Raw genomic sequence first — 27,403 nt, 5'->3', positions numbered from 1 at the left:
TAGTTTAAGTTTCCCTATATAGTTTAAGTCACTGCCTCTAAAATCTTCACAGTCAATAAAATGTTTTTAGTACTTCGTTGACATTTTTATGCCTTCACAAATACTCTCCGTGAACAGTTATATTTACATTGATTTATTTACATCCATAAATGCAAACATAATGTTTCTGAAATATTAACCTACCTACAAATTTTATTTTCCAGTCCTGCTAATAAACAAAGAAGCAAATAGCATAACTCTGACAGAACAACAGAAACTGCCCATTTCTCAGCATGTCAATTGTTAATACTCTGGTTTGAGCCACTGTTAACCCTGGCTTCGGATTGCCTTTGCCTCCTACAGTCGACTCCAAGGCAGCAGCCATAATGATCCTTTTAAAAAATGTGTTAATAAGTCAGATCCTTTTACCACATTATTCCAAACCCGGCAGTGATTCCCCATTTCATTCTCTACCCCTTACTTCTCTGATTTCTTATTTACTTTCTCTCTGCATCACTCTGCTCCAGTCACAGTAGCTTCCTTACAGTTCCTGGAACATACTGGACACATTCCTGTCTTGCTTCATTGCTCTGGCAGCTCTCTCTGCGTGTAGTACTCTTCTCCCTGTTGTCTGTTGGGCTAACTCTTTTACCTCTAAATCTTTGCTCAAATGTTTTCCCTCTTTGAAGCTTATCCAGATCACCCATTGCATATGATGACCAGCACATCCATCACACTCCTTGATTCCAGGCCTGTATCCCCTGCCCTGATGTATTTTTTCTCCTTTACATAGCACCACCTTCTAACCTACACAGGGTGCATTTACCATGACGCTAATGAAACTTAAGCTTTAGGGCCCCTTCCCTGCATAATGCCTGTAAAATTTGCAAATGTAATGTATTTTAACTATAATTGGTTAACCCTATTGTCTCTTTCCACTTCGATTTCTTCTCTTTCATACCCTTTCTTATACCACGTGATTTTGAAATGATTGCACACATTTTTGAGGTATGGCTAAGGAGAAATTGAATTAGGGATACATTGAGTTGGGTGTAGTGGAATCTAGTTAGTGTTTTGCAGTCACTTCTCTATATAGCTCAGTTAGTACTAGCCATTTTGGTATGGAAAGAGCTTCCAGGAAGATAGCTACTTCCTGTTGACCTTATCGTGTACTGTTTTCTGATTGGTGCACTAGAGTGCCTGGCACCAAAAGTATGTGGGTGGGTGGTGGAAGAGAAACATGGTGTGAAATTAACAGAGCCAATTAATTGGTAGAATATTTTTCCACATTTTACAGCTCATATTTTAAAGAAATCTGATTGAGGTTTTCCAAAATGTGGCATCAATCCTAAAACTTTTAATGAAATGACCAATGAAATTGTGATGCCAAAAGAAACTTCTAATCAAGAATAATTTTTTTTATTAACCATGCTAGAGATAAGGCCAGATTATCTTTCGATTATCTCTATAGAAAATGTTACAGACGATGGGGTTATGCCCTGCCCAAATGTCCATCAATGATAGACTGGATTAAGAAAATGTGGTACGTATACACCATGGTATACTATGCAGCCATAAAAAAGGATGAGTTCATGGCCTTTGTAGGGACATGGATGAAGCTGGAAACCATCATTCTGAGCAAACTATCGCCAGGACAAAAAAACAAACACCACGTGTTCTCACTCATAGGTGGAAATTGAACAATGAGAACACATGGACACAGGAAGGGGAACAGCACACACTGGGGCCTGTCGTTGGGTGGGGGGAGGGGGGAGGGATAGCATTAAGAGATATACCTAATATAAATGACTAGTTAATGGGTGCAGCACACCAACATGGCACATGTATACATATGTAACAAACATGCACGTTGTGCACATGTACCCTAGAACTTAAAATTAAAAAAAAAACAAACAAAAAAGAAAATGTTACAGAATTACTATATGAAGAGGTGATCAAACACAATGCAGTAAAAAATGTGCTTTGGATAGTTAATGAAAATATTTTGTGACTTTTCCTGAATTTTTAATGTTTTTGCTACGTGTCAGCTTTTTTAATCTGTGTAAGTTGTTTTCTTATTCTGAGTATTTCATAACTAGTTTTGCATTGTAGTTTTGCATTGTTTTTGTTAAAGAAGACCCACTAAATTATATAAACTTCAGGTCTCACAAGATCCAGGTGTACCCTGAATATGCTATATGATTTACTCATTTGTTGTGTTCTGCTTATTGCTTATTGTCGGCCCCTCCCTCTAGTCCAGCACAGGGTAAACACATTGAGAGCAGGAATCTTAGTTCACTGATGCTTTTTAAGTTCCTGAACAGTGCTTGGCATGTAGTAGGCACTCAGTAAATATTTGTTGAGTGAATAAATTGACATTACAATGAAACTTCGGTGTTAATCTAATTTAGTTTAGCTTAAGAAAAGTCAATATTGACATGAAGGAAAGTAAAAAGACTGTGGTGCATAAAAAACACTCTCTTGAAACTCTGTACTTTGTGTTGCTAAGGGCATAGAAGTAACTTATTCCTATTTCTACATGTTTCTTCAGTAGTTGTTAGCTGCTATGTTTTTCAACAGGCTCTGCATCATGATTTTTTAGGTTCTATGACCTTATTCCTTGGGACCCAAGGCTAGCCTCAGCTGGCTTTCTGCATCATCCCACTCCAAGGGTGAGAATTTAATTTTAGAGCTATAGGGAGGTGAGGCCATGCAGAGAGCCACTGGGAAGCCAATACAGCAGCTGATTTTTCTTAAGCCAAGAATTGGGCAGGAAGAAAATAAAGGTAGACTACTTTTAATTTTCCTGTATCTAAGTCAATCATAGAAACTCTCTCTTTAGAGAGCTATCTTTGTTTAAACATTGGATATTGGAAATAAAAATATTCCTCAGGCAAAGGAGGAATAAGTAAATAAATATATTTTGGTATATATATTGCATTTTAAAAATAGGCATATTAATATAGAGCTTAAAAACTAGAGCTGAGCTTTAAGAAAAACGGAATCTCTTAAGATTTCAGTTTGGAGAATTTTTAGGTTTTTGGACACACAGTGAAAACACATTATATGTATGACTAGTGGAGGGCAGCCTCCCTTCACTTAAGCATCTAAACTTTTATATAACCACTAAAATATCTCTTTTTTTTAATGCCCTTGTAGGATTTGCAGAGGTCACAGCCAATTTTTATTTTTATTTTTGAGAACACTTTTCTGGACGTAGAAGGGAAGCCTTATTATCAGCAGTGAAGAAAGTAGTGAGCTAATGAAGGTATTAGGTGTTGACCAAGACCTCTCTGCTTTCTCAGGTTAGCAGTTAGCACTTGGCACTGCTATTTTCTAGAATATAATTTGCTGCACTCTGACTCCATGTCTAGCAAGTCTCGACAAAGGAACATCAATAAGTTCTCCAAACTGAGCTTTTGTCAACACTAACCTTGTAGAATACATGCCACCTAGAATTGTGACCTTCACTGCTAAATTTCTCTGTTGCTTAAGAGTTTTGTTCCAAAGTTGAGCCCTGAAGAGATTATGGGGACAGTAAGAGTCTTTTCCCACATTATTTTCCATAGGTTTGCAGGCAAAAGTTGGGTTTACAAGTTTCCTTGGAAAAGTAGAGAGATTTTTTTTACTCAGAATTGTATCTTTACTCAGGATTATTACTTAAAAATAATCCTCAGTGCACCAAGGCTGAAAGCTGTAGGGTCTTGACTGGACTATCAGTAGCTCAATGAACGTCACTGACTGGAATGAAACCTGCAATTTTTGACATTACTACTCTTTTTATTTTTCTTTTTTTATGACTAAAAGCTGAGGAAGTATTATTGAAACACATTATTTCTAAAACCAGGTTGAGACAATTAAATACATTTCAAAAACTTTCTCAAAAAATATAAAAAAGGTAGTTTTTTTTTCATTTTTAAATAAATATTCTCCCAAATTATCTTCTCTGGAAATAGCACTAGAAATAAATAAAATGGCTCTGCTGATGTGATGGGCATATCAGAGAGGGAAGAAAAGAACTTTTGAGAAAAAAAATAAAAAGCAGGGATTTAAATTATTCATCAGGCCCCTCTCTCAGCTGCTTCCTTTCTTGCCTGGTGAATGGCACACCCCACATGGATCCTCCGCGTGGTTGGAGGGGTGGTGTTCACTCTAGTGAAGCCATCCTGTCGGGACTGGTTTATTCAGATCCTTTTGACCAGAATGTTTGCTAGCATTTTTTTTTCCCCAGCGAGTGTTACATAATGCAATGTTATGAATTTTATCTCTGTTCTCAACAACTTTTTGGATATGTGCACTTAAAATGGATGACTTTCATCATACTGTTATGCAATAAATCTGTCAGGTTAAATTTCCTTTTAGTGTGCCAAAAGATTAGCTGAACGCTGATATATTTAAGTATAAACCAAAGTATGAATATTCCTCACCTTATTTGTGGCTTTATGAAGAACAAAATGAGCTAGTTAGGTTGCTATTGACTTTTTTTTTTTTTTTGACACTTGCTTCATTTAAGCATCCGCTGTGGTCAGTGATTCCTCCTTTAATGTCCACATTTTCTTCTATTATAAGATTGTAGGGTATGCCAGTCAAATTAGACACTGAAACCAAAAGGAGAAGCAGGAGCCTTTCTTTTCTTTTAGTGCTGTTGATTCCATTGCCAATTACTTACTCACATGTGTTTATACAGTCGGTCCTTGCTTTGCACAATTCCCACGTACACAATTTTCAGTTGACATGGTACCATGAAAAAGGATGACTGCCTAAATTTATCTAAGTGTGTATGAATATATGTATGTATGTGTGCATGTATTTATTTTTATTTTTGAATATGTTTATTTTTCAGGTATTTGAAAATGGTAAAAACACTGGAGAGATCTCTGTTGGTATCAGTAAAAAAGATTTGGGATCGGATAGCCCAATTCAAACTGACCATATGATGGAAAGAGTGAGTTTACTGACAGTTTACTTATGACTTTAAGTGTCTTGCAAGTTACTTGCAACTAATTTAGACAATTACATCTTAAAGTTGTTTGCAGAAGATCAATGGTTTGTTGATCTGTAAAGACTGATATCGCAAAGATTTACTTCTGAATTTCTTAGGCTTTTAGCGTTAGTATAGTGTTAACTCCTGAACTCCATACCTAACGGTTTCTTAACCTTCTTCATGCTTATATTTGGAATCTGTTTATGCTTGGCCCTGGTTTTGATACATCAGGATTTCCCTCTTGTTTACACTAAAAAAAAGTGATATATTCAGTGGAGGGTATGCCCTGGATCTAGGGTATTTCTAAACCCTAGATTCTGAGTAATTAACATGCGGCCTTGGTCTTCTCCCTGCTCATCGTGAGCAGGTTCAGCTAGTTTTGCTTACATCTTAGGCACTCTTACCTTTTTCTGTTTTCCAGACAATTGGGATGTTTCTCAGGCAGAACCAACATGTTCAGGCTCTTTATTTTGGGTCTTTGTCTTGCATAAAAGGACACTGAACAGCCTGTTGTTTACAAATTGGGGTTATGCACCCGAGCGCACACCAGTGTTTTGGGCTCTCTTGCCTTGCCTTTGTTCAGTAACTTGCTCCCTTTTTCTCCCTTCAGTTCAGCACCCTCAGACTTACCTCTCCTGGTGGTATCCATTACCTGGCTTTTACAGCCAATCGAAAAAGTTGTATATGAATTGGGATCCTCTCATTGGATCATTAGCTGGACCTGGAAGAGAGGAAGAAAAGCTACTTTGATTAGAGAGAGAAGGATCCAGAGCCTTGGCTGGTTTCTTTTTACCATAACATACCTGATTACACAAATCACCATGACACAAAGGCCTTCATAGGATTTTTCACCTGTCTCCCCGGCTTTTTACATTAGAATATTTTACCAGCCTGAGCAACATGGCAAAATCCTGTCTCTACAAAAAATAAAAAAAATTAGCCTGGCATGGTGGCATGTGCCTGTAGTCCCAGTTACTCGGGGGCTGAGGTGGGGGGATCACTTGAGCCTGGGATGCTGAGGTTGCATTTAGCTGAGATCACACCACTGCACTCCAGCCTGGGTGACAGAGTGAGACCCTGTCTCAAAAAAAAAAAAAAAAAAAAAGGAAGATATTATTCTATAGAAACTTTTTGTGTTGACTTATAGCACACTGAAATTGAGCTGTGCTGTGCTTCTGTATGCAATAAATCTGGGGCAAAAACATTAATTAGGGGCATTATAAAGTTCTTTGGGAGAGCCCTTGTGACACCACCCACGGACAACTGCTCCCTTGTGTGGACACGTGTTTCAATCACTAGCCTAAGATGTTTCACACTCTTTTCAGGTTCTTGAACAAATTCTTATGCTATGAAGGCCTGGTGATGATAGCTTTAAAGATAAATGGGTGAAGAGTATCACAAGTTTTGGTTGCCACAGCAAAGCCCTAACCAATGACCTAAAGATGAAGGGCACAGAGGCCCTTACCTCCTGAAGACTGTTGAATGCTCATCTTTGAACACCTAAAATGCAGTCTGTCACCAACTTGAGAAAATAGAGATTGCAATGCAACTCCTGTGAAAGTGAATTTGGTTAAGTGGTCAGATGCTCACATCACATGTCTACCTCGCATCCCTCTTCTTTGTACACACATTTCCTTCCTGGATCAGGCCTTAAATCTTTTGTATCATTCCTTTTTATAAAAAGGTGATGCCTGTAAAGCAAAATCTCTGTGATTTAAAAAATGATCAGCATAACATGTTTTCTGAAATAATAGCAAAGCAACAATAATAAGCTCAAGAGCTGAAACCACACAAAAATAAATGTAGGGCTTTAGAAATACAATCTATAGATTTCAAAATATGTTTGCCATTTCCATGGAAAAATAACCAAGGCAATATAGATTTTTACTATTCTAACACCTTTGCCTCTTATACACCTAAAGAGGAGAGTAATGATCATTTTTAATTCAAAGGAATTGGCTATGCTGGATGGGAAGTATTAATGCCTTTCCAATGCTCAAGACTAAAAATCTTCAGCTAATGAAAACACTAAGTTGGAGATACTATTACGTATCTCTAATTAGGACAAAGCCTAATACTTAGATCCTATACATGCAGTTTCTGGTCAAAAGAAATATTTGCTCAGTCAAGAGTTTACAGCCAATCGTGAGACACCTGAGATGCATGGAAGACCTGTGACTTTCCCTTCTTTCCTCTAAGCCTCAGCATTTAGCACTTCTCAATATACCCTCAATGAGGATTAATAGAGGAGCAAAAAAGAAAAGAAAAAAAAGGACCCTGAACTGCAGTTAGGCCAGAAAAGACCACAGCTATATCTACATCCCTGCAGGGATTACAGGATAACAAGAAACCAAGAGACACAAGAACTGACAAGGGAGAGATGAAAAGGAACCCCATGACAGAAGGCTGGGGGAAGAGTGATGGATAGGGTGGAGTGCAGAGCAAGGAAGAGCAAAGGCCGAAACACTTAAACAAAGGTGACAGAGGATAATGAAAAATGTATTTTCAAATACCATATGCAGCACAGTTCTGTTAGATTTACTTTATATTTGAAATATGCCCTAAATTAGAAATATCTTGATAATTTAGAGACTCTAAATGCAAGACAGAAGCAAACACTGATAATGCTATTATTTTAAATATTAAATGACAGCTTTTCATACTTCACACTTCCATGATGTCTTTCTTACAACTTAAAAACATTCATTATTGAAGATGTCCACAAGCTATTTCAGGGTTCATAATTAAAATGCTTCTAGGGAGAGATCTTTGTAAGTGAACCAACTTAGGCTAAAAGTCATTTTAATTTTGGCAATTGTCCTACTACTGGTTACCTGAGATTTGCTGGGGACAGGGAGATTGGTGATTGTGAAACTTGAACGTGGTCTGGAAGGCCCCTAACAAAATGTGTAGCTCAGACAAGAAAAGCGTAACCCTTATCAAAGAGGACCGTTACCATGTGTAGAAGCTAAATGCTCTTTCTGTAAGACTGTCACATCTGCTTTGAGTCCCCGTGCCAAAGGGTCAGAGCTCAATCACAAGCCTGTGGCACCCCCTGCTGGTTAAAAGCCCATGCTCATTTTGTTACTTTACACTGAGCTAAACATTGCCGTCATTTCACACTTCTTTTAACATTCTATATGAATTTAATTATCATTTGTTTGGACTTCATTTGTTACAGAGTAGAGACAGTTTATTACAGATGTTCCCATTTTAGGTTATTTATTCTCCTCTATCCCCTCTGCCCCTCTAACCCCCAACCAGTTACTTCTCAAGATTCATCAAAGGCTTCAAGGTTCTTCCATCAACCCACCAGGCCTCAATTATTCTTCAATGCGGCTTTTTGATGAGAATGGCCAAGAAATTAAGAATCCACTTTTGCTGAAGAATGAGCAAAAAATTTGGGTCTCTTATGGTAGAGCATACAGGTAGGAGCAAGGGGTTTGTTTTCTGTCCTCAATCTTTCCAGGGGAGAGCTAATTTGAAAGCGGATTTGAGAAGTCAAGTAGCACCCTTCATGAAACATTTTTTTATTTTGAATTCCAATAAAATTTTAGAGGTGTTTTTGCAAGGCAGTATTGTTGGTGGAATATGACATCTCTTTCTCTCTCTCTATCTCTCTCTGTGACTTTCTGTCTTAATGCCTTGTCATAGTTCTTGAAGTCTGCCTGTCAGCACAGCAAGAGGGATTTGTTCATGTCTGAGTAGTCACCTTAATGATAGCAGATGGAAACGCCACGGGGGGCCCAAGCCCATCACACTGTCATTGTCGCACACTGCCCTGACCTGCTTCCACTCCTCTATTTTTTTTGTCCCTTTTTAAAGGAGAAATGGATGGTAATTGAAAAGGATCTTAAGCAAGATTTATGAAGCTGTAGACAACATGATTCCCCACTATCTCTCTATGTTTTCACAAATAAAGTCTTAACCTTTTAAGCACCAATGACAGGACAGCTAAAGATAAATTGGTAAAGCTTGTAAGCCCTATCCTATCAAAGTTATATTCCTCAAAAGCACCTTACATTATCCCACAATAATTACTGGTTATTGCTGAGCATTGTGTAAATTTTTGTAGATTGGTAAATTCCTGCATAAAATTATCTGTGTTTCTGAAGAAAGAAAAAGGCTGCAGTATATAGGCACTGATGAGCTGGGCTGTTGTTTTCAATATCTAGGAAATTTATGCATATTTTGACAGAACACATCCAGATGAACTCTGAAACTGCTTGTCAGGAAACTTAAACACACTTCTCTATTTTTAATTTTTTTAGCTTATTATCTGTAGAACAGAATAAGGGAAAATAATTTTTCATATAGAGTATAACTGATCATATATTAACTATAATGAAAATAGCATAAATAAACCTAAATCTTAGCAAAGCAAGGGCTATTGGATTTGCTATATATTCAAATAGTTAAAATTTCGAATACTGAAACAAATGTACTCAGAAATCCATCAAGGTTTTGGAAGATGTTGCTAGAATAAGTTGTGGATCACATGTTACAAAATTTTATTTCATCTGTCCCAGATGAAATATTAAAATGCTTGATGATTTCTTAGGCTGTGTAATTTAGAGAATTAAAAAATCTCTAAGGAATGGTAAGTTTTTGTCCATAGATAAATTTCAAAATATAATTTAATTACATTGTAAGTAGAATTGTTTTTACAATGATAAAAACTGATGAATTTTAAAGTGGCAAGAATTCTTGAGTAATCTAGTAAGCCCTTCCTATTACAAGGATAGGCTTTAATAAAATGTGTCATTATTATTTCTTTTTAATATTATTGTCAAAGTGAAAGTAATGACTCACTAATTTTGATACGTTTAATGATGTTTGCTATAATACAGCATTTTAGTAATATTAAACATTTGTTTTTGGCTAATTGGATCATATTTGCGGAATAACTGGTAAAATGCCAAAAATCTGAGATATTCTAAAAATCAGCTGAGAATTGTAGTCGGAGAAATTTACCAGTGCATATATTTATTTGTATTTCATTGTGATTTTAACAGTTTAATGTATTTTTTTGGTTTCCAATCCAACATAAAGCACCAGGAAACCATTACAGCATTTTGCTACCATAGGAATGTTTAAAATGTATATGTCTAAAAAGTTATTGCCGTCTAGTTTGAAATATGTTGAGAAAATGTGCAATACGTACTAAGTAAATCGTTTTCATTTTCAGTAAGTAATTCTACTGAGTCTAATTTATGTTGATTTGAAGGGGTCAAGCTACTCATTTGTAAAAGATGATTTTTGCCGATGTCCGCTTCTATTTTGAATATTTTATTTTTCTTTCAATTTTTTATTTTGAAAAAATTTAAATCTAAGGAAACTTGAAAAAATAGTACAATGAGCTCCTGTATATCTTTCACCTAGATTCACCAATTTAAAGAGTTTGCCACATTTGTTTTACCTGTTATATATCTCCCATCTCTCTCTCCCTCTTGAACAGCTTGAAAGCAATTCCAGACATTAAAATTTCACTCCTAAATGCTTCAGGTCACATAGCTGAAGAAGAGTTATGTGTCACCACATTATAATGTCTAACACAGTCAACAGTAATGTAATATCCTCTAATATACACTGTATATTCAAGCTAACCAAAATATGCTTTAGAGCTTTTTGTAATCCAGTATCCAAATATACTTCCTTGTATTATATTAGTTATTTTCTTTAGTTGTCTTTAATCTAGAATATTCTTTTAATCTTTTGTTTTGTTTTTCATGACATTAATTTATTTTTCAAGAGTCCAGGCATTTTTCTTGTAGAATGTCCCACATTCTGGGTTTGTCTGAGTGTTTTCTCATGATTAGATTCAGTTTAAATATTTTTGGCAACAAGACTACAGAGGTGATGTCGTTGATTTTTAATTCTAGAGATAAATAGCGAGTCTTAAGCAATTTAGAGAAAAATGGCTCATAGTGTACAATAGTGGCCATTGTTTTCATTTAAAATCTGTTTTTGATTTTAATTTCCAAATTCACTTAAAACAGTGTGCCTAACAATATGTAATATGAAAATCAAATCAGCATGGCATTTAGTGAGCTCACAGAAATTGTTGTTCGTGGCCAAATATTAAGAATTCATTTAATTATCAGCTCCCAAGATTACTATAGATGTATTGGATTACTGTTATACATGGAAAATGAACATTATGTGAATGACGATTGTTTTTCTCAACTAAATACTTGGCTTTAATTATTGCAATTATTATTTTTTAAATTACATATGTTGAAACTATTTTGGCATATTATAGATCAGCTAAATAAACTGAAGTATATATTTCAGGTGTTAATATAGAATACCAGCAATAGTGCTATACAATAGGAAACTCTCTTATTTCTGAATTTTATTAGACAATGATAATGTGTATTTTATTGTTTATTTGTGCTCAAATTTCAATGTATGTCTAATTTTGAAGATAGTTTTGATGTTTTATCCGTTTTTCAGATCTCCACTAAATCTTGCTTTGGGTTTGACCTTTGACCGAGTGAGTGCATTTGCCAGAGGTGATATCATGGTTGCATATAAGACCTTTTTGGATCCTAATGCTGTTCTGCTACCTGGATGTGGCAAGTAAATTAACAAGTAATCTTGTTAAAGATGTGGTTAAAGTAATCCAAATCACTTAATTCAGGATTTTTCAGAGTAAGAGATTCGAAACACTAAAAGATGCTCTTTCAGTTGTCTTAAATAAGCAATTGTTTATTTTATTGACTTATTTAATGGTATAATGAGGTAGTGCCTAAAAGACTTGTGAACTTTCCTTAGTTTTAGAAAACCATATGGGGCCAGGAGCGAAGTATAGTTTCTGCTTTGCAGAAACAACAATTTGGTTTGAAACATAAAAGCTGTTTTTAGTGGTTATTTCTAAATTAATCATTTATAATGGAATCATTAAAATATAAATTATGTTCTGTGTATGAGTGTTCACATTTAAACTTCTTATCTGATGATGATACATTTAAAACAAAAGCAATGTTCTGGGGACTTGTTGGGGCAGTGAAGAGTAGGAGTTGGAAGATCTAAGGAGGCATTTTGCTTCGTCTCTGCTCGTGATTGTCCAGGAGCAGATTGGTGTTGGTTTCTTATCTGCAAATAATACAAACTGGCTTTTACTGAGTGTTGACCATAGGCCAGGCACAGTTACAAATTAACTGGGTAAGGATCGATTTAATTCTCACAACAATTATGTTACTCCTATTATTCCATATTACTCTACTCTTACTCCATTTCTCAGAGACAGAAACCAAGGCACAAAGAGAGAAGTAATTTGTCCAAAGTCACACAGCTGGTACATGGTAGAGCCAGGATTCTAACCCAGATCATTTGTCTTAAGTACCTGAGTGCTTAACCACTATTTAGTGCCGTCCAATAAAACTTTCTGTGATGATGGACACACACTTTGTGACTACTGAGCATTTGAAATGTGACTAGTGTGAATGCAAAACTGAATTTTAAATTTTGTTCAAGTAAATTAATTTAAATTTAAATAGGAATAGGTAGCTAGTGACTACCATATTGGACACTGCAGCAGATCCTGATACTATTTTGGATTAGGTAATCTATCTATAAGTTCCCACCTAGCTATAACAACCTTATAATTTAACAAATTGTAGCTCTTTTTAATAAACAGTTGAAAATGCTGAAGTAGAAGGCAAATACAGAGAACCAAAATCAGTCTGATGAGATCACTCAGTCCAGCCAGTGACAACCTATTGCTAAATATGTCTAGAGGGACATACTCATTGATAGTTGTTTAAATAACAGCTTTATTCCCCAATGACTGCTGGTACTTTCCAGGCAAGATTTGATATATAAATTATTAGTAATGGAGTATACATAAAGCATAAAGAGTATTATAATTAAAGAGTAAAGGGCATTGTAATTAAATGCATATTATTCTAATAAAAATAATTACGTATTTTACTTTTCTTAGTTGGGAAGTTTGTGAGGGATTTCCAATTAATTTCAACTGTACCAGTCAACAGATACCTGACCAGTTTGAAAAGGTGGACTTGGAGAACCATTTTCTACAGAACAAGGTGGGATTTTAGTTACTGTACTTTAAAAGGTGCACTTTATGTATTGGACACTCAGCCAATATATAATGAATATTTGTGACAGTTTTTTTTTTTTTTTCTGAGATGGAGTCTTGCTCTGTCACCCAGGGTGGAATGCAGTGGTGCGATCTTGGCTCACTGCAGCCTCTACCTCCTGGGTTCGAGCGATTCTCCCGCCTCAGCCTCCCAGGTAGCTGGGTCTACAGGCACGCGCCACCATGCCTGGCTAATTTTTGTACTTTTCGTAGAGATGGGGTTTTGCCATGTTGCCCAGAGGTCTCGAATTCCTGACTTCAAGTGATCCGTCCACCTTGGCCTCCCAAATTGCTGTGATTACAGGCGTGAGCCACTGCGCCCGGACTGTGACAGTTTTTTTTAAACTATAAATTATATTACAGTTTTTTAAACTATAAATTATTTTTACAAATATTGGGGCAGGTGTTATTCTTTACTTCCTGTTAATTAACCAGGCACTTCAAAACGGAAAACAACATATTTAATTCCTACTTGAAAAACTTATACCTGATTTATGTTATTTAAGCCGTATTGTTTGACATATTTTCTTTGTACTGTTAATAGCTATAATAATAAGTTGGAGTTATTTAAGGAAGTCTTTAAGATGGCTGCTATCTCTATAGTTTAGGATCTGATCTATTTGCTCTACAGGTCAATGCATCTAAGGAACACAAGTTCTTTAGGAAACCTAACTCATGTCAACCCAATCCTGAAGGTCCATATCAATTTACACTTAGAAATTTATCCTTCCAGTAAAGAAGATGTTTTTTTTTTTTCCCTCCAGCTCAATTATGAAAGGCATTTTAAATCTATCTCCAAAGAAGGAATACTTATTTTGTTTTTCTTAGCTGGCAAGTGCTGTGTATGGTTGTTGCTCATTTTAGCAGTGTAAGCTTTAATTTTTGAACACATGAAATCAAAATCAAAAGTCACTCACAGAGACAGAGCAGTCCAAAGAAAGTAGGACTTCCTATCAATTGGGCCCTGTATTTCCAAGAGTCAATGCAAGAGACACATTGCCCCAACCTGCTCTTTTTAAATTTCTTTATGCTCTCCATTCAGTTTCTCAATTATGTCAAAATTTAAGCTGAAAATATTGATTATTTCAAGGAGCATATGGATCTAAGTAGTGTACTTATAAAAATAGAATCAAATATTTCTACTTCTGCCGGGTTTTGAGAAAATATAGAAGATTAAAGTAACTAGAATGATGTACTTATTAATGTATTTTGTATTTTGCCTTCATCTGACATTAAGATTTATTTACCGTAGATCTGATCCTGTTGGTATTCATCGTTAGATTTTTGCTGTAGCATTATTTTCCTGCTCAAAACACATGTATGCCTGGCTGTTGCCTTTTGAAGTTCCAAATTTTCATCTGGACTTCATTGATCCCCATGATTCTCCTCTAATCTACCTCCGCTCTCAACTTACCTTTCCAATTTTCTCCTCTTGCTCTGTATACTCTACATTACAGTCAGGCTAATCAGTTGTGCACCAGAACATGCTTTCCACTTTTGTATACTTGTGCCATGGCTTGTATTGTTCTTTGCCTGGGATATACCCCCAGCCATTACTATTACTTGCTTCTTAAGGCTTTACTCAACTTACTCTTCCATAAAGCCTTCTCACATACTCCAGAAAGAATTAATCTTTATTTTGTATTCTCAGGACTCATTATCTTCCTTTGAAAATTGTTGTTGAGTTTGTGTTTTGGTATAGGTATTTGCTTTTGTGTTTTTCCTTCACTAAACTGAGGATTCTTTGGGCACAGGCATTGTCTTACTCGTCTTTGTGTTCCTAAGCACTAATGCAAAGTCTTGAATGTAGGGCAAATGCACAATACATAGTTGATGAATGGATTTTTTTGTTTGCTTGTTTAGCCATAACCTAGCTTTCAAGGCTGAATATTCTCTAATATGGTCTTTGTCTGTTAGCCAAGCCAGATTGTTATTTGTTTTTTTTCTGAAAGCACTCCATGATTTCTGTTGTTATGCCCATGTGGACCTCGTTGACTAGAATTCCACCTTTCTTTGTCACCACACCCAGCCTTCTCTGTCACCCTTGTGCCATATCCTAGCACAGAGTTTGGCATGTTCAATAAAGGCTATTAAAATCCTGTCCGTAAGCTGGGTGCAGTGGCTCATGCCTGTAATCCAAGAACTTTGGGAGGCCAAGGCAGGCGAATCAGGAGGTCAGGAGATTGAGACCATCCTGGCCAACATGGTGAAACCCCATCTCTACTGAAAATACAAAAATTAGCTGGGTGTGGTGGTGCATGCCTGTGGTCCCAGCTACTTGGGAGGCTGAGGCAGGAGAATCGCTTGAACCCGGGAAGCAGAGGTTGTAGTGAGCCGAGATTGCGCCACTGCACTCCAGCCTGGCAACCGAGCGAGACTCTGTCTCAAAAAAAAAAAAAAAAAAACCCTGCCCATCATTGTAGCCCTATCTGATTTGTGACTGCTTCATGAAATCCTTCTGTACCCCAACCCCATTTCCAAACCAGATATGACGTTTCCCTTCTGCGCCATTTACAATGACGTTGAACTAGATGCTGTTCCTCTTACAACTTCTTGCATGGCTCAAAATCAACTAAGCTCCAAGTTTGAGCATATTTCAGGCTACATCAGCGTAGATGGGGGAGAATGGTAGGCTCTGTTGGGGATGTTAGGATCAGATCATGAAGGGTCTTAATTCAATATTAGGGAATTCTGGTTTTTCTGTAGAAAGCAAGGAGCCATTGAAAATATTTGAACAGAGGCAAGATGTAATCTGATCTTCATATTAGGAAGATAACTCAGGAGGTCCTTGTCTTATCCTCCCTGCTAGATTGAAAATTTCTCAAAGGCAAAGGGCATCCTGATCATCCCTGTCTCTGCTGCAATATCTAGATATTCAGTTAGCTGACCTGAATTGAATTTAATAGTCGATTAACTAATTCAACAGAGACCAACTCAAACCTAAAAACAATTGGATAGCAAAGAGATATCAGAGAAAAGGACCTCAAAGGAGGCTTTTCTCTTTGCTTTTATGTCAAAGTGGGTTAACTATAACAAGATAAATCTATTTTCTAAAATGTTGAAAAATGAGAGAATAACAGTCCACAGTTATTTTATCATTATTAAATGGTTCTAATGATTTAGTGAAAATGAGAAAACACTCATCATAAGTAAATGTTTATATGCTATGGCATTTTTAGTTTTTAAAAATTTTAGTTCAACAAAAATAGTACTGTAAGAAAGCAAAAATTTGATAAATTGGCTAGTAAAGAGAAGCTTTCAAAGACAAACAGCTCTTCCATAGCTGTGAAGCCTTTAAAATCCTTTCGGAAAAATGTCTCCAATTATTTACAGAGTGGTTATCAGTGCATTGGGAATAGTAATTTAATAACCTGAAAAGGAGCACCTTTAAAGATGGATTCAGGCAGAGGTGATGGATATCTATAGGGCATTTTATTGTAGAATCTTGCTGCTCATTGGGGTAAAGAACACACTAAGAGGATTACAACAGGGGTTGAGAGAAGGGAGGCAAAAGCCGATATTCTTGATGCATATGTTTTAAAATTGGCTTGAGATAGAGATATCAGTGCCCAGCCCCTGACTGTTCTTTTAAATTTCCTATTGACAAGTAGAACCTTTCCTACAGAGAAAAATTTGGATCATGTAATCCCCATTTGTAATGTGGGAGTCAGATATAACCCTGACAATTACAACCTGTTGCTCTTTTATCCATTTCAAAAACAGATTTGGAATCTACTACACATTGACAATTTGGCGAATACATTTTTCAGCATCTCTCTATTGTTACTTAAATTGGCAACATTTTTAGATTGACTCAGTTTAAGGGCAGTCAAACTAGATGTTTCCATGAAATGGATGAGATTTAAACTTCATGGTAGTTAATATCAAATGAGATATTTCATGAGGAGAATAGCTTTAGGAATGCCTGGTTATGGGAAAATATAGCAGAAAAATGGGCTCCAGTGTTTGGCAGGTCATATATTCTGCCAGAATCAAAAGGAAACTTATTTTAATTCTAGCCTTTCAGTACATGGCTTCACAGACATCAGCAGGACATTAGTGACAACTTTCTGTATGGAAACGGCAAGAAAAACATCAAATTATAATTTTGAAATTATGGTATACTTGTTACAATTTAGCTTGTAAATTCAGTAGTTATGGATGCTAGTAGAATGCATTCATAATTACTGAAGTACTGTATTATTCTGGCATTATTCTTTTTGTCATAAAGGAGGCTGGGAAACGACAAACAACTCTTTGCTGTTCTATTTCTTTGGAGAGCAAGTCATTGAAAAATGATATTTTGTATAAATTATTTATATACTGAAGCAAATACAAAATACTAGTTAAAATTTTTAATGGATTGCCATTAGCATAGGATACGGGACTTGACTTAAAAGCCCAAGTCCTTCTCTTATTTTCAGACCAATTAGATCTTAGATACTTTGCCTTGTTTGACTGCATAATTTTGCCTTGCTGATATTTTCTACTCTCAACTCTTTCCATTTGTTGGCCTTAGAAGTAGGTGGACTGGTCGGCTATAAAGTTAGAGCATAGAAACAATAAGAGAGAACAGAAATTACATGAGGGAAGAGATTGTATAACATTTTCTTTAATTAGCTGTGATTTTGACTTATGTGTAAAATTATTCAAATTGACCCTAAATGCATTATCAAAAGCGAACATCATGTAAAATTTCTTTGCAATAGAATAAACAATTTGTTCAAATGAGGGTTGTGCTCTATGAACTTCTTTCAAGAAACATTTCATTGTCTTGTGTGCTGTTTCTTAGTAAATGTGCAAGAGAAGATCATAAGTGGTTCTTTTCTTATTTTGAATTTGCACAAGAATATTGAAGGCTATTCCACCTTCATTAGCTATTTGGGAAAAATAATTAAACAAGTTTTAACTGGCCCAGCATGTGTATGCATTGCTTTATCATTGACTGCTTCTACATCAGCACAGTTTATTCAGACAACAAAATTATAATGGTCACATAAAGGACCTATATGTGTAAGTGTTTAAAAGAATAAAAGAGAATTGTTTTGATTCTCAATAAGACTTAAAAATGTTTTTAATGACATATATGATAGTATGCATTTAGACACCAGTCTCAATCTAAATGTTCTTAAACACATACGCGCATGCATGTGTGTACACGGGCGCACGCGCACACACACACACACACACATACATATGGCATATTATGTTGTGGATTGTCAGAGCACTTTTTTTTCTTAAATCCCAACTTTCATAGTCCTTAACTTCCCACCCTTGTTTGGTCTGAAGCTAAGCTATCAAATTAATTTAAAAAGTGAAGTCACAGAAGAAAAATGTAATGGCCGTAGTCAGTTTTAAGCGTATCAGAACTCCAGACTTGGCAGGATTTTTTTTTTTTAATAACGCAATATAAAGCTGGGTTAGTGGGCCTTGCTGTGTCTGTTCTATGTAGAATCGCTTGGGAACTGTCCAGCAAAATATCTCTTGAAGAACAGCATGGTGTTAATACTGGGTGCCAGCCCAAGGCAGAGACAAAGGACCCCTTCACTCTTCACCAATAAGCCAACTGTTAAAAGATTAAACCATGTTGTGGAGATAACAAGAATATAGGCGCTGGCAGCAGGTGCTGTACAAAGAAGCAGTTGGCTGTATGGTTCTTCTGTCTGACTAATTTCAGTCAAAACAATCTTCTGCCCAGTTGCAGAGGGGAGTTTTGAGTGTGATGGCAACTGGGAGTTAGGAGGTTGAGTAACACTGCTACTTTAAATGCTGAGTCCTGTGGCGAATGGATTAGTACAATGTAGTTTATCATTGTTCAGAAACTGTGGGGATTCCCCTCCAGAATCCAGGCACTGTAAGCACTGTAAGTCAAATCTGCTTAGGTGGTGGTGTTGCTGTATTTTTTAAAATTTCATTTTCACATATAGGAGTCTTATGACGTTTTCTTCTCTTGAGAAGTGACTTTCATTATAGAATAATTACCACATATATTAGTTTTATCCTTATGATAGTACCTGACCACACTTGTAAAATTTTTCCTTTTAAATCATCATTGAATTTGTGCATTAAAAAAATAATTTGCTACTCAACAAATATCTAGCATTAGCATAGATGTAGAATGGACGTTTTAGTGTTAGGAAATAAATTGTTATTGAAGCAACATCATTTATTGGGTTTTAAATATAAATTGGCATATTCCTATAAGCATACACAAATAAATATTGGTACTAAAAAACCTGGAATAATTACTCAGTGAAAGTGATCGTATAATTTAGGAGATAAAGTTTATTAAGTATGAAGTAATAGAATTCCTACAAGTGATGTGAGTGCCTAATAATTTGACAATTAGGTCTAAGTGAGCAATGCTAGAAGGTGCACAACACCTTTGGCATATGTAATCTGATAAGGAACACAGGAGATGTGGGTGCAGTGTCTCCCCCTTCAGTACCCCCTATCCATCCCCACAACTATCTCTAAAGTCTCAGCTCATATTTCTTTATTCTTAGGAGATTGTGTGAACTCCCAGCTATTTTCCCTGTCTTTGATGTCTTCATTCTACAATCTGTTATCCTCTACCCTTACCAGATCAACCTTACTAAAATCTGCTGTTAGCAAGATATGTTTGATCATTAAAAAGTCAGGAAACAACAGATGCTGGAGAGGATATGGAGAAATAGGAACACTTTTACACTGTTGGTGGGAGTGTAAATTAGTTCAACCATTGTGGAAGACAGTGTGGCGATTCCTCAAGGATCTAGAACCAGAAATGCCATTGACCCAGCAATCCCATTACTGAATATATACCCAAAGGATTATAAATCATTCTGCTATAAAGAAACATGCACATGTATGTTTATTGTGACACTATTCACAATAGCAAAGACTTGGAACCAACCCAAATGCCCATCAATGATAGACTGGATAAAGAAAATGTGACACATATACACCATGGAATACTATGCAACCATAAAAAAGTTCATGTCCTTTGCAGGGACATGGATGAAGCTGGAAACCATCATTCTCAGCAAACTAACACAAGAACGGAAAACCAAACACCACATGTTCTCACTCATAAGTGGGAGTTGAACAATGAGAACAAAGGGACACAGGGAGGGGAACATCACACACCAGGGCCTGTCAGTGGGTGGGGAGCTAGGGAAGGGATAGCATTAGGAGAAATACCTAATGTAGGTGACGGGTTGATGGGTGTAGCAAACCACCATGGCACGTGTATACCTATGTAACAAACCTGTTTGTTCTGCACATGTACCCCAGAACTTAAAGTATAAAAAAAAAAAAGAAGGCTTTCACTGGCTCCCTACTGTCCACCTGACTCCGTAGCTTTGCACTTGACACTTTCTACAGTTTGGACAAATTTACTTTTTGAGTCTACCTGCAGATCCTAAGACACATTGATTAAGCTTCCTTGCCTTTACTTGGAATACCTTTTTATTCTTTATTACTCCTGTCAAACTGTCCCCATCCTTCAAGGCCTGCTTTACATGTTAACTTCTTTCAAGATGCTCCACCTTTAGGTTACTCCAGCAGAAATGAGCGTACCATTTTTTCATGCCTATAATAACACTATTTAATCATTCATGTGGAGCTTAACATGAAAGGCAGGTGGGGAGAGAGAGAGAAGTTGCCTCTACTCTGTTATATGTTTCTTTGGGTCAGTAAAAAATATTTTATAATATTCCACACCACACAGCATAGGGTCTTGCATAATAGAGTTGGTGCTCAACAAATATTGATTGAATTGAATTAAAGGGGATTGAATGCTACTTTTTGAAAAGAGGTATCAATCAGAATAAATAATGTTCTAGGATAACTTATTTTGGGTAAGTGTGTTGAGGAGTTTAACTCTTAGACTATGAGTTAAAAATGCATACTTCTTCTTATGATACAGGTAGATCCCAATATTGTCCTTCATGCCTCTGTTTCCATTGGAAAGTGGAGTTTCTCAGGCAGTGAAGCAAGCAGCAGGAGTCAAATAGCGCCATCGATCCTGTGGCCTGTAGCCAGTGTGTGGCTGATCACCAAGGTACCTAAGAGTGTCTGCTTTTGCTGAGTGACCTCCCCTTGCTTGCTGGCTCACCACACTCGCTGGCACCTGGTGCTCTCATGCACATGAGCATACAAGTGAAAGCGTGATAAATTGTTGGCTGTTATAAATGCCATCTCTGCCGTTGGTATTGCCTAGCCCACGGGACTTCTGTAGATTCTCAAATGAGCATTCAGTTCACTATCAGACACGCTGCTGATTAGTTTATACCTCACAGTGTATTTAAACCAAGCATAGAATTTGTTTGTAGTCCACAGACTCATCATTTTCATGAGATTTGTCTGAATGTGCTTCTACTCCTAGATCTTCATTTTGAGTTTTACCCCTCAGCTTTCCTGAGCCTGGTAGATTACCAACATATACCAACTTTGCATATTGTCTTAGCAAGGACGTAGTTTTGAAAGAAATCCCTGAGTATAAACATGAACAGTGCCTAACACATTTTGTTCCTGTGTGTTGGTAATATTTAATATTTTTCGCTTTATTATTGTACTATTGTATATGACTTATAGAAGAACATAAAATTGTCCTTTCCTTTCATCTTACTACTGCAGTACATTTTGTAAATATGTATTTATGTTGAAAAGAGATGATGCAGTTCACAATTATCTTTCCTGTATCTCCGTTTGTCCTGTCATCACAGATGATTTTGCTACTACTTAGCACTCCTGTGAATGCGAAGTCACCCAATGAAGTTTGCTGGGAGGAGGGAAGATTGACACTATTTTCGCAAATGAAATTTTGGGTTGCCCTTAGCTATTGTTCTTTAAAAGTTAAAAACAAACATATAGAATAATTAAGACACAAAGGTACTAAGACATATTATTTATTTCATATATCACAGCATAGTAAGTTTACATGAGCTTTTCCTGAAATCTGGATTTCCAGCTGGAGTCTATGTTAACTATTTGCCCTTTTACATGGTATTTTGTTTCTGATTTAATAATAATAACATCTCCACTTAGTTGAATACTGTATGTCAGACATTACATTAGGTACTTTATTCACATTCATTATTTCATTTAATGTTACAAGAACTGTGCAGATTTTTATTATGCAGCTGAAGAAACTGAGGTTAGTAATAGCAGAAGAAAGATTCTTGGTCTCTTTGACTTCAGAACTTTCATTGTGATATAAAACACTCCTCTATATTTAACTCACCTGTGAGCATAATGGAAGTGTTTTAGTCCCAGCACTGCCACTGAATAACTATATGACAGCAGACAAGTCACACATGGTATCTAGGCCTTAGTGTTCTATCAAAAAGAGTTGGACCAGTTGCTATGGAAGGTCCATTCTCAGATCCCATATTCTTTCATTTCATGGTATCTGTTTCTAGAATTTCATGATAGCAGAAAACATGTACTTGTCTAAAATCTCCTAAAAATAATTGGAATGCCTACCAAAAAAGTATAGTTTTGGAGTTACTAAATAATTGAAATCTCTTGTGTGACATTGGGAAAGTTACTTAGCTGCATTGAACTACTGTTTTCTCTTCTATAAATGACGTTAGTCTTACCTGCTTTGCACAGTTGCTGTGAAGATGAAATGAGAAAGCATACGTGATGTTCAGGCATGGTGTCTGGTATACAGAAAGTGCTTAATAAATGATGGCTGCCTTTCCTCACCCTAAGCAGTTCTTTTTTCTGTATAGACAAGCATGATCAAACAAGGATTTCATTCAGTACTTACTAAAACCAATTTTTTTAGAAATATTTTTTGTAAGTCATCAGTCATCATCATGTTTCTTTTCCACACTGCAAACACATGAGAAATAAAGTATATGCTAAAAAGGAAACAATTTTGAAAATCCTTTAAGATTGAACTCTCTCTTCCTGTTTTAAAAATAAATCTTTTTACCTATTAAGAGAGAATTTTACATGCCATAAATCTCCAGTAGATGTAGACAAATTTCTCTGTGGTTGTCACTTATAAAAAATGTTGTGTTGACTCACTAAGTAAGAAAATGGTTAAATGGCCCTTCAAGCAATGTTCCCCTTTAATTTCCTTGGCAGAAAATCCTAACATTTAAAACAAAAGCAGTTCACAAACCACCTTAAAATGTTTAACCCATGATATTTAGACCCAGAGTAAAACTTTAAATTGATACAAACAAAGGTTAAGGATTTGTTTCAGTCTTTTCAGTTCACTGCACTATTTTTTTTCTGTGCATACATATTTCCGGTAAGCTCTGTAGTTATAACTACAGCAAGTGACATGTGATGGACCCCAAATTGCTGCACTGTGAAATATGCACAGAAAAAAAAAGACAAATGAAGATATCAAGGTCTGTTTTATTTCGCGCTGAACTGTAAAATGCCACCCTTGTTGGACAGAAGATTACTGATTCTGAGCAGGGCTCGCTGACTGCTAAGTTGTGGGTAGTGTTTCACTTTCAGCAACTGTTAATATCCAGGGTTATCCAGGCATAATGACCTCACTATTTGTGACACATTGTTGAATTTTCTGGTTCTTTTAACTTATTTAGACCTTTCTCCCCCTCTCTATTCATTGGAAGACTGGAATGATCCTGAGCCGAGCGATAACTCAGGGCTGCCTGGCTATTGGTCATCCTATCAGAGTCAAGGCTGCTGAGGGAACATCACTAGAAGGATATAAATTAATCTTACAGAAAAGGTAATGCTTATAAATTATTTAGCTCAAGATAATAAATGCTAATTTCAAGAATTCTGAGCAGTTCAATTGTGATGCCTCCTGGTTTGGATTGAATATTCATTCAATGTTTAAATTTGTGTTCATAATAACAATATTAATTTCTGAATCCAAAGTAAGCTTGAAAATGTATGCCACTTAGTTTGGTAGTGTTTTAAAGATATTTTAAAAGGTGAAATGTTGGCCTTCAACATGTATCTATGTCGTAGACAAACTGCTGCTTTACTCTATAATTATCAGAACTCATTTCTTTATATCCATTTTGATTGTTAATTAACAAACTTAAATTTTTGTGTATATTCTTAACCTTTTTCCATCTTCTGAATATAAAACATTGAACTGTGAAAGAATAATCACAGAGACCAAAAAATGCTGGCTTGTAAGGGACTGTAAGTGTCCTTCTTATTTGTTTTTTTCTGATTTAGGAAGATATAATAAAGGAAAGCAGATTGAGGAAGAAAGTTGATTTATCTCCAAGAGTCTCAAAATATTGTTTTCTAGTCACTTTCTTTTTTCTTGGTCTTTTGTTTTGATGTTTTGTTTTCACTTAGTGTTGAAAAAAACAATTTCTATCGTACCTCAGGACTTAAAAAGCCATTACCAACTACTTCTGGCTAGATAGGCGCTTAGGATGTGCTTAGGCTGCAATCATCAGAGAAGTTGATCCAGCCGTAAATACAGAAGGGAAGTTTTCTCTAACTTGCAAAGCAGATATAAGGATATCATGTAATGATTAAGAATGTGATCTACAGACTCAAATTCCCAGGTATAGATCCAGGCTGCACTGCTTACTCTAACAACAAACTGTCTAAGCCAGATGCTATTCTAATGTCCTTAAATTTCATTGTCAAATTTTATCCTTACAACAATCTGATAGGGTAGGTATCATTATTATCTTTACAGGTGAGGATATTGAGGTACAGAGAAGTTAATCACCTGCTCAAGGCCATACCTACTAAGTGGTTTGGCAGGAAGGCAAACCCAAGCAGTCAGGCCCTATAACCTGAAAGTAGACACTTAGCCACAACACTACACTGTCAGTCAGTTAAAGTCCAGTCAGACAATTGCCAGTGAGTGCCAAGTGTGGTAGCAGATACCTTAGTGGATGAGCAGGGTACATCACTTGAAAAACTCAGGCAGATGGGAAAGGAAGATGTTAGCTTGGTGTTATGCAAACTCTCCAGTGCTAATAGAGTCCTAAACACATAGTTCCTAAGTAGTGGCAGACAACCCTAAAGCAAGTCTCAGTTTGGTATGGAACTGTACGCAGACTGGGTAATAAGATTTCTGAAGCAAAATGAGTTCTGTAAACTAGAGACACATTGAGCATGAACTTGCAATGCCAATGCCAATGCCAATGCGAAACTATGGAACAGGGAGCCAGAGATGCTTGAGCTCATTTAGTCCACAGTTATACTAAAGAGAAAAATCAATCAATTGTAACTGACCCAAAAATGACACAGATGATAGAATTACTGGATGGGACATTAAAACAGCTGTTTTAACTGTATTCTGTATATTCAAGAAGCTAGAGGAAAGATTGAACATGTTAACTAAATACATGGAAGATATAAAAGAACTCAAATTTCAAAAGATTAAAACTATAATATATGAGACAAAAAATATACTAAACATGGCTAATGCCAGATTAGACAATGTGGAAGAAAATAGCAGTGAACTTGAGAAGATAACAAAACTATTCACAAGGAAAACCGGAGAGAAAACAAATACTTCAAAAAAAAAAAAAAAGAACATAGCATCAGTGAGATGTGAGAAAATTTCATATGGCCCAATTTCTGAGTATTTGTAGTCTCTGACAGGTTAAAGCAAGGAAAAGAAAAATATTGGAGGAAATAGTGTCTGAAGAATTTCTATGTGCAAAATTGAGAGCTATAACCCACTGATCCAAGGAACTCAACAAATTCCAAGCACAAGAAGCATGAAGAGACAAAACCAAGGCACATTGTCATAGAATTGTTTAAAATTAGTGATAAAGAGAAAATCTTAAAAGCAGAGAGAACAGGCGTATTATGTACAAGAGGAGCTAAAATAAAGCTGACAGCAGATTTCTTGTTGGTAACAATGCAAGTAAGAAGACAGTGGAAGAACATCTTTAAAATACTAAAAGAGGAGGTGGGGAGGAACCCGTTAATATAGAAAACTTTCCCCAGTGAAAATGTCTTTCAAAAATTAAGGCAATATAAAGACCTTAAGATATTCACAAACTGAAGAACTCATCACCAGCAGATCTTCATGACAAGCAATGTTAGAGGAAGTCCTTCAGACAGAAGTAAAATGATACCAGATGGAAATATAGAGCACTGGCAATGGTGACTATATAGGTAATATAACAATGCTACTAGGCCTGGCATGGTGGCTCATGCCCATAATTCCAGCACTTTGGGATACTGAGGTGGGCAGATCACTTGAGCCCAGGAATTTGAGACCAGCACGGGTGACGTGGTGGAATTCCATCTCTACAAAAAATAGAAAAATTAGTCAGGTTCAGTGAAGGTCTACACCTGTAGTTCCAGCTCCTTGGGAGGTTGAGGCAGGAGGTCAAGGCTATAGTGAGCCATGATTGCACCACTACACTCCAACCTGAGTGACAGAGCAAGCTTGTGTGTCAAAAACAAAACACCCCCAAAACCCCACAGTGCTAATTATTTTTGTCTCTTTAAAAGATAATTGATTGTTTAAAGCAATAGTGATAATAATAATATATTGTGGAGATAATATGTAGAAATAAAATGTGTGATGGAAATAACACAAATGCCACTAGGAGAGAAATGGAAGAAAGATTTTTTTATACCATTTGTGAAATGATGTGATATCAAATGAAAGTAGATTATGATAAGTTAAAAATATATAATCACCAAAGCAATCATTAAAATAGTAGAGAGTTATAGCTAACAAGCCAAAAAAGTAAATAAAATGAAATATTAAAAATAATTAATCCAAATCAAGACAAAGAGGAAAAGAGGAACAAAGAACAGAAATAGAAAATAAATAACAAAATGGTAGGCTTAAAGCCACGTGTATCAATAATTGCATTAAATATAAATAATGTAAACACCCCATTTAAAAATCAGACATTATTAGATTAGATAAAAAACAACATCCATCTATATGCTACCTATAAGAAATTAACTTTAAATATAAAGAAACAAATATGTTGAAAGTAAATTCATGAAAAATATATACAATGATAAAATTAATACAAATAAAGTAAGAATGGATATATTAGTATCAGATAAAGTAGACTTCAGTAAAAAGAATATTACTAGGGATAAATAGGGCCATTTGATGATTAAGGGGTTAATTTATCACGAGAACATAACAATTCTAATTTTTTAAAAATGACACAGCTTCAAAATACCTGCAGTGAAAGCTGATAGAATTGCCAGGAAAAAGAGAAACATCTAAAACTCTAGTGAGCAACAATAATACCCTGTTTCATAATTAACAGAACAAGTGAAAAAACCTGTAAGGATATAGATGACTAGAATAACATTACAGACCAACTTTACCTAATTGATATTTATAGAAAAATGCATTCAATAACGGCAGAAGATGCATTTTTTGAAGTACATAGCAT

The 27,403-nt window shown here is 36.0% G+C and overlaps 1 protein-coding gene across 2 annotated transcripts in view; it reads left to right on the top strand.

Annotated features, from left to right (window-relative positions):
- The window catches only part of DCDC1 (doublecortin domain containing 1), a 497,588-nt gene that overhangs the window by 246,068 nt on the left and 224,117 nt on the right, over positions 1 to 27,403 (top strand). For both annotated transcript variants that reach the window (XM_055094254.2, XM_055094255.2), the window contains exons 12-17: positions 4,823 to 4,924; positions 8,228 to 8,391; positions 11,420 to 11,545; positions 12,909 to 13,014; positions 20,977 to 21,111; positions 23,651 to 23,769. In XM_055094254.2, coding sequence (XP_054950229.2) covers positions 4,823 to 4,924; positions 8,228 to 8,391; positions 11,420 to 11,545; positions 12,909 to 13,014; positions 20,977 to 21,111; positions 23,651 to 23,769 — 752 coding nt within the window. The remainder of the gene's footprint in view (positions 1 to 4,822; positions 4,925 to 8,227; positions 8,392 to 11,419; positions 11,546 to 12,908; positions 13,015 to 20,976; positions 21,112 to 23,650; positions 23,770 to 27,403) is intronic.

The sequence above is a fragment of the Pan paniscus genome, chromosome 9 (genome assembly GCF_029289425.2).
Source record: "Pan paniscus chromosome 9, NHGRI_mPanPan1-v2.0_pri, whole genome shotgun sequence".
Lineage (NCBI taxonomy): Eukaryota > Metazoa > Chordata > Mammalia > Primates > Hominidae > Pan > Pan paniscus.
This window is presented reverse-complemented; position numbering and strand designations above follow the sequence as displayed.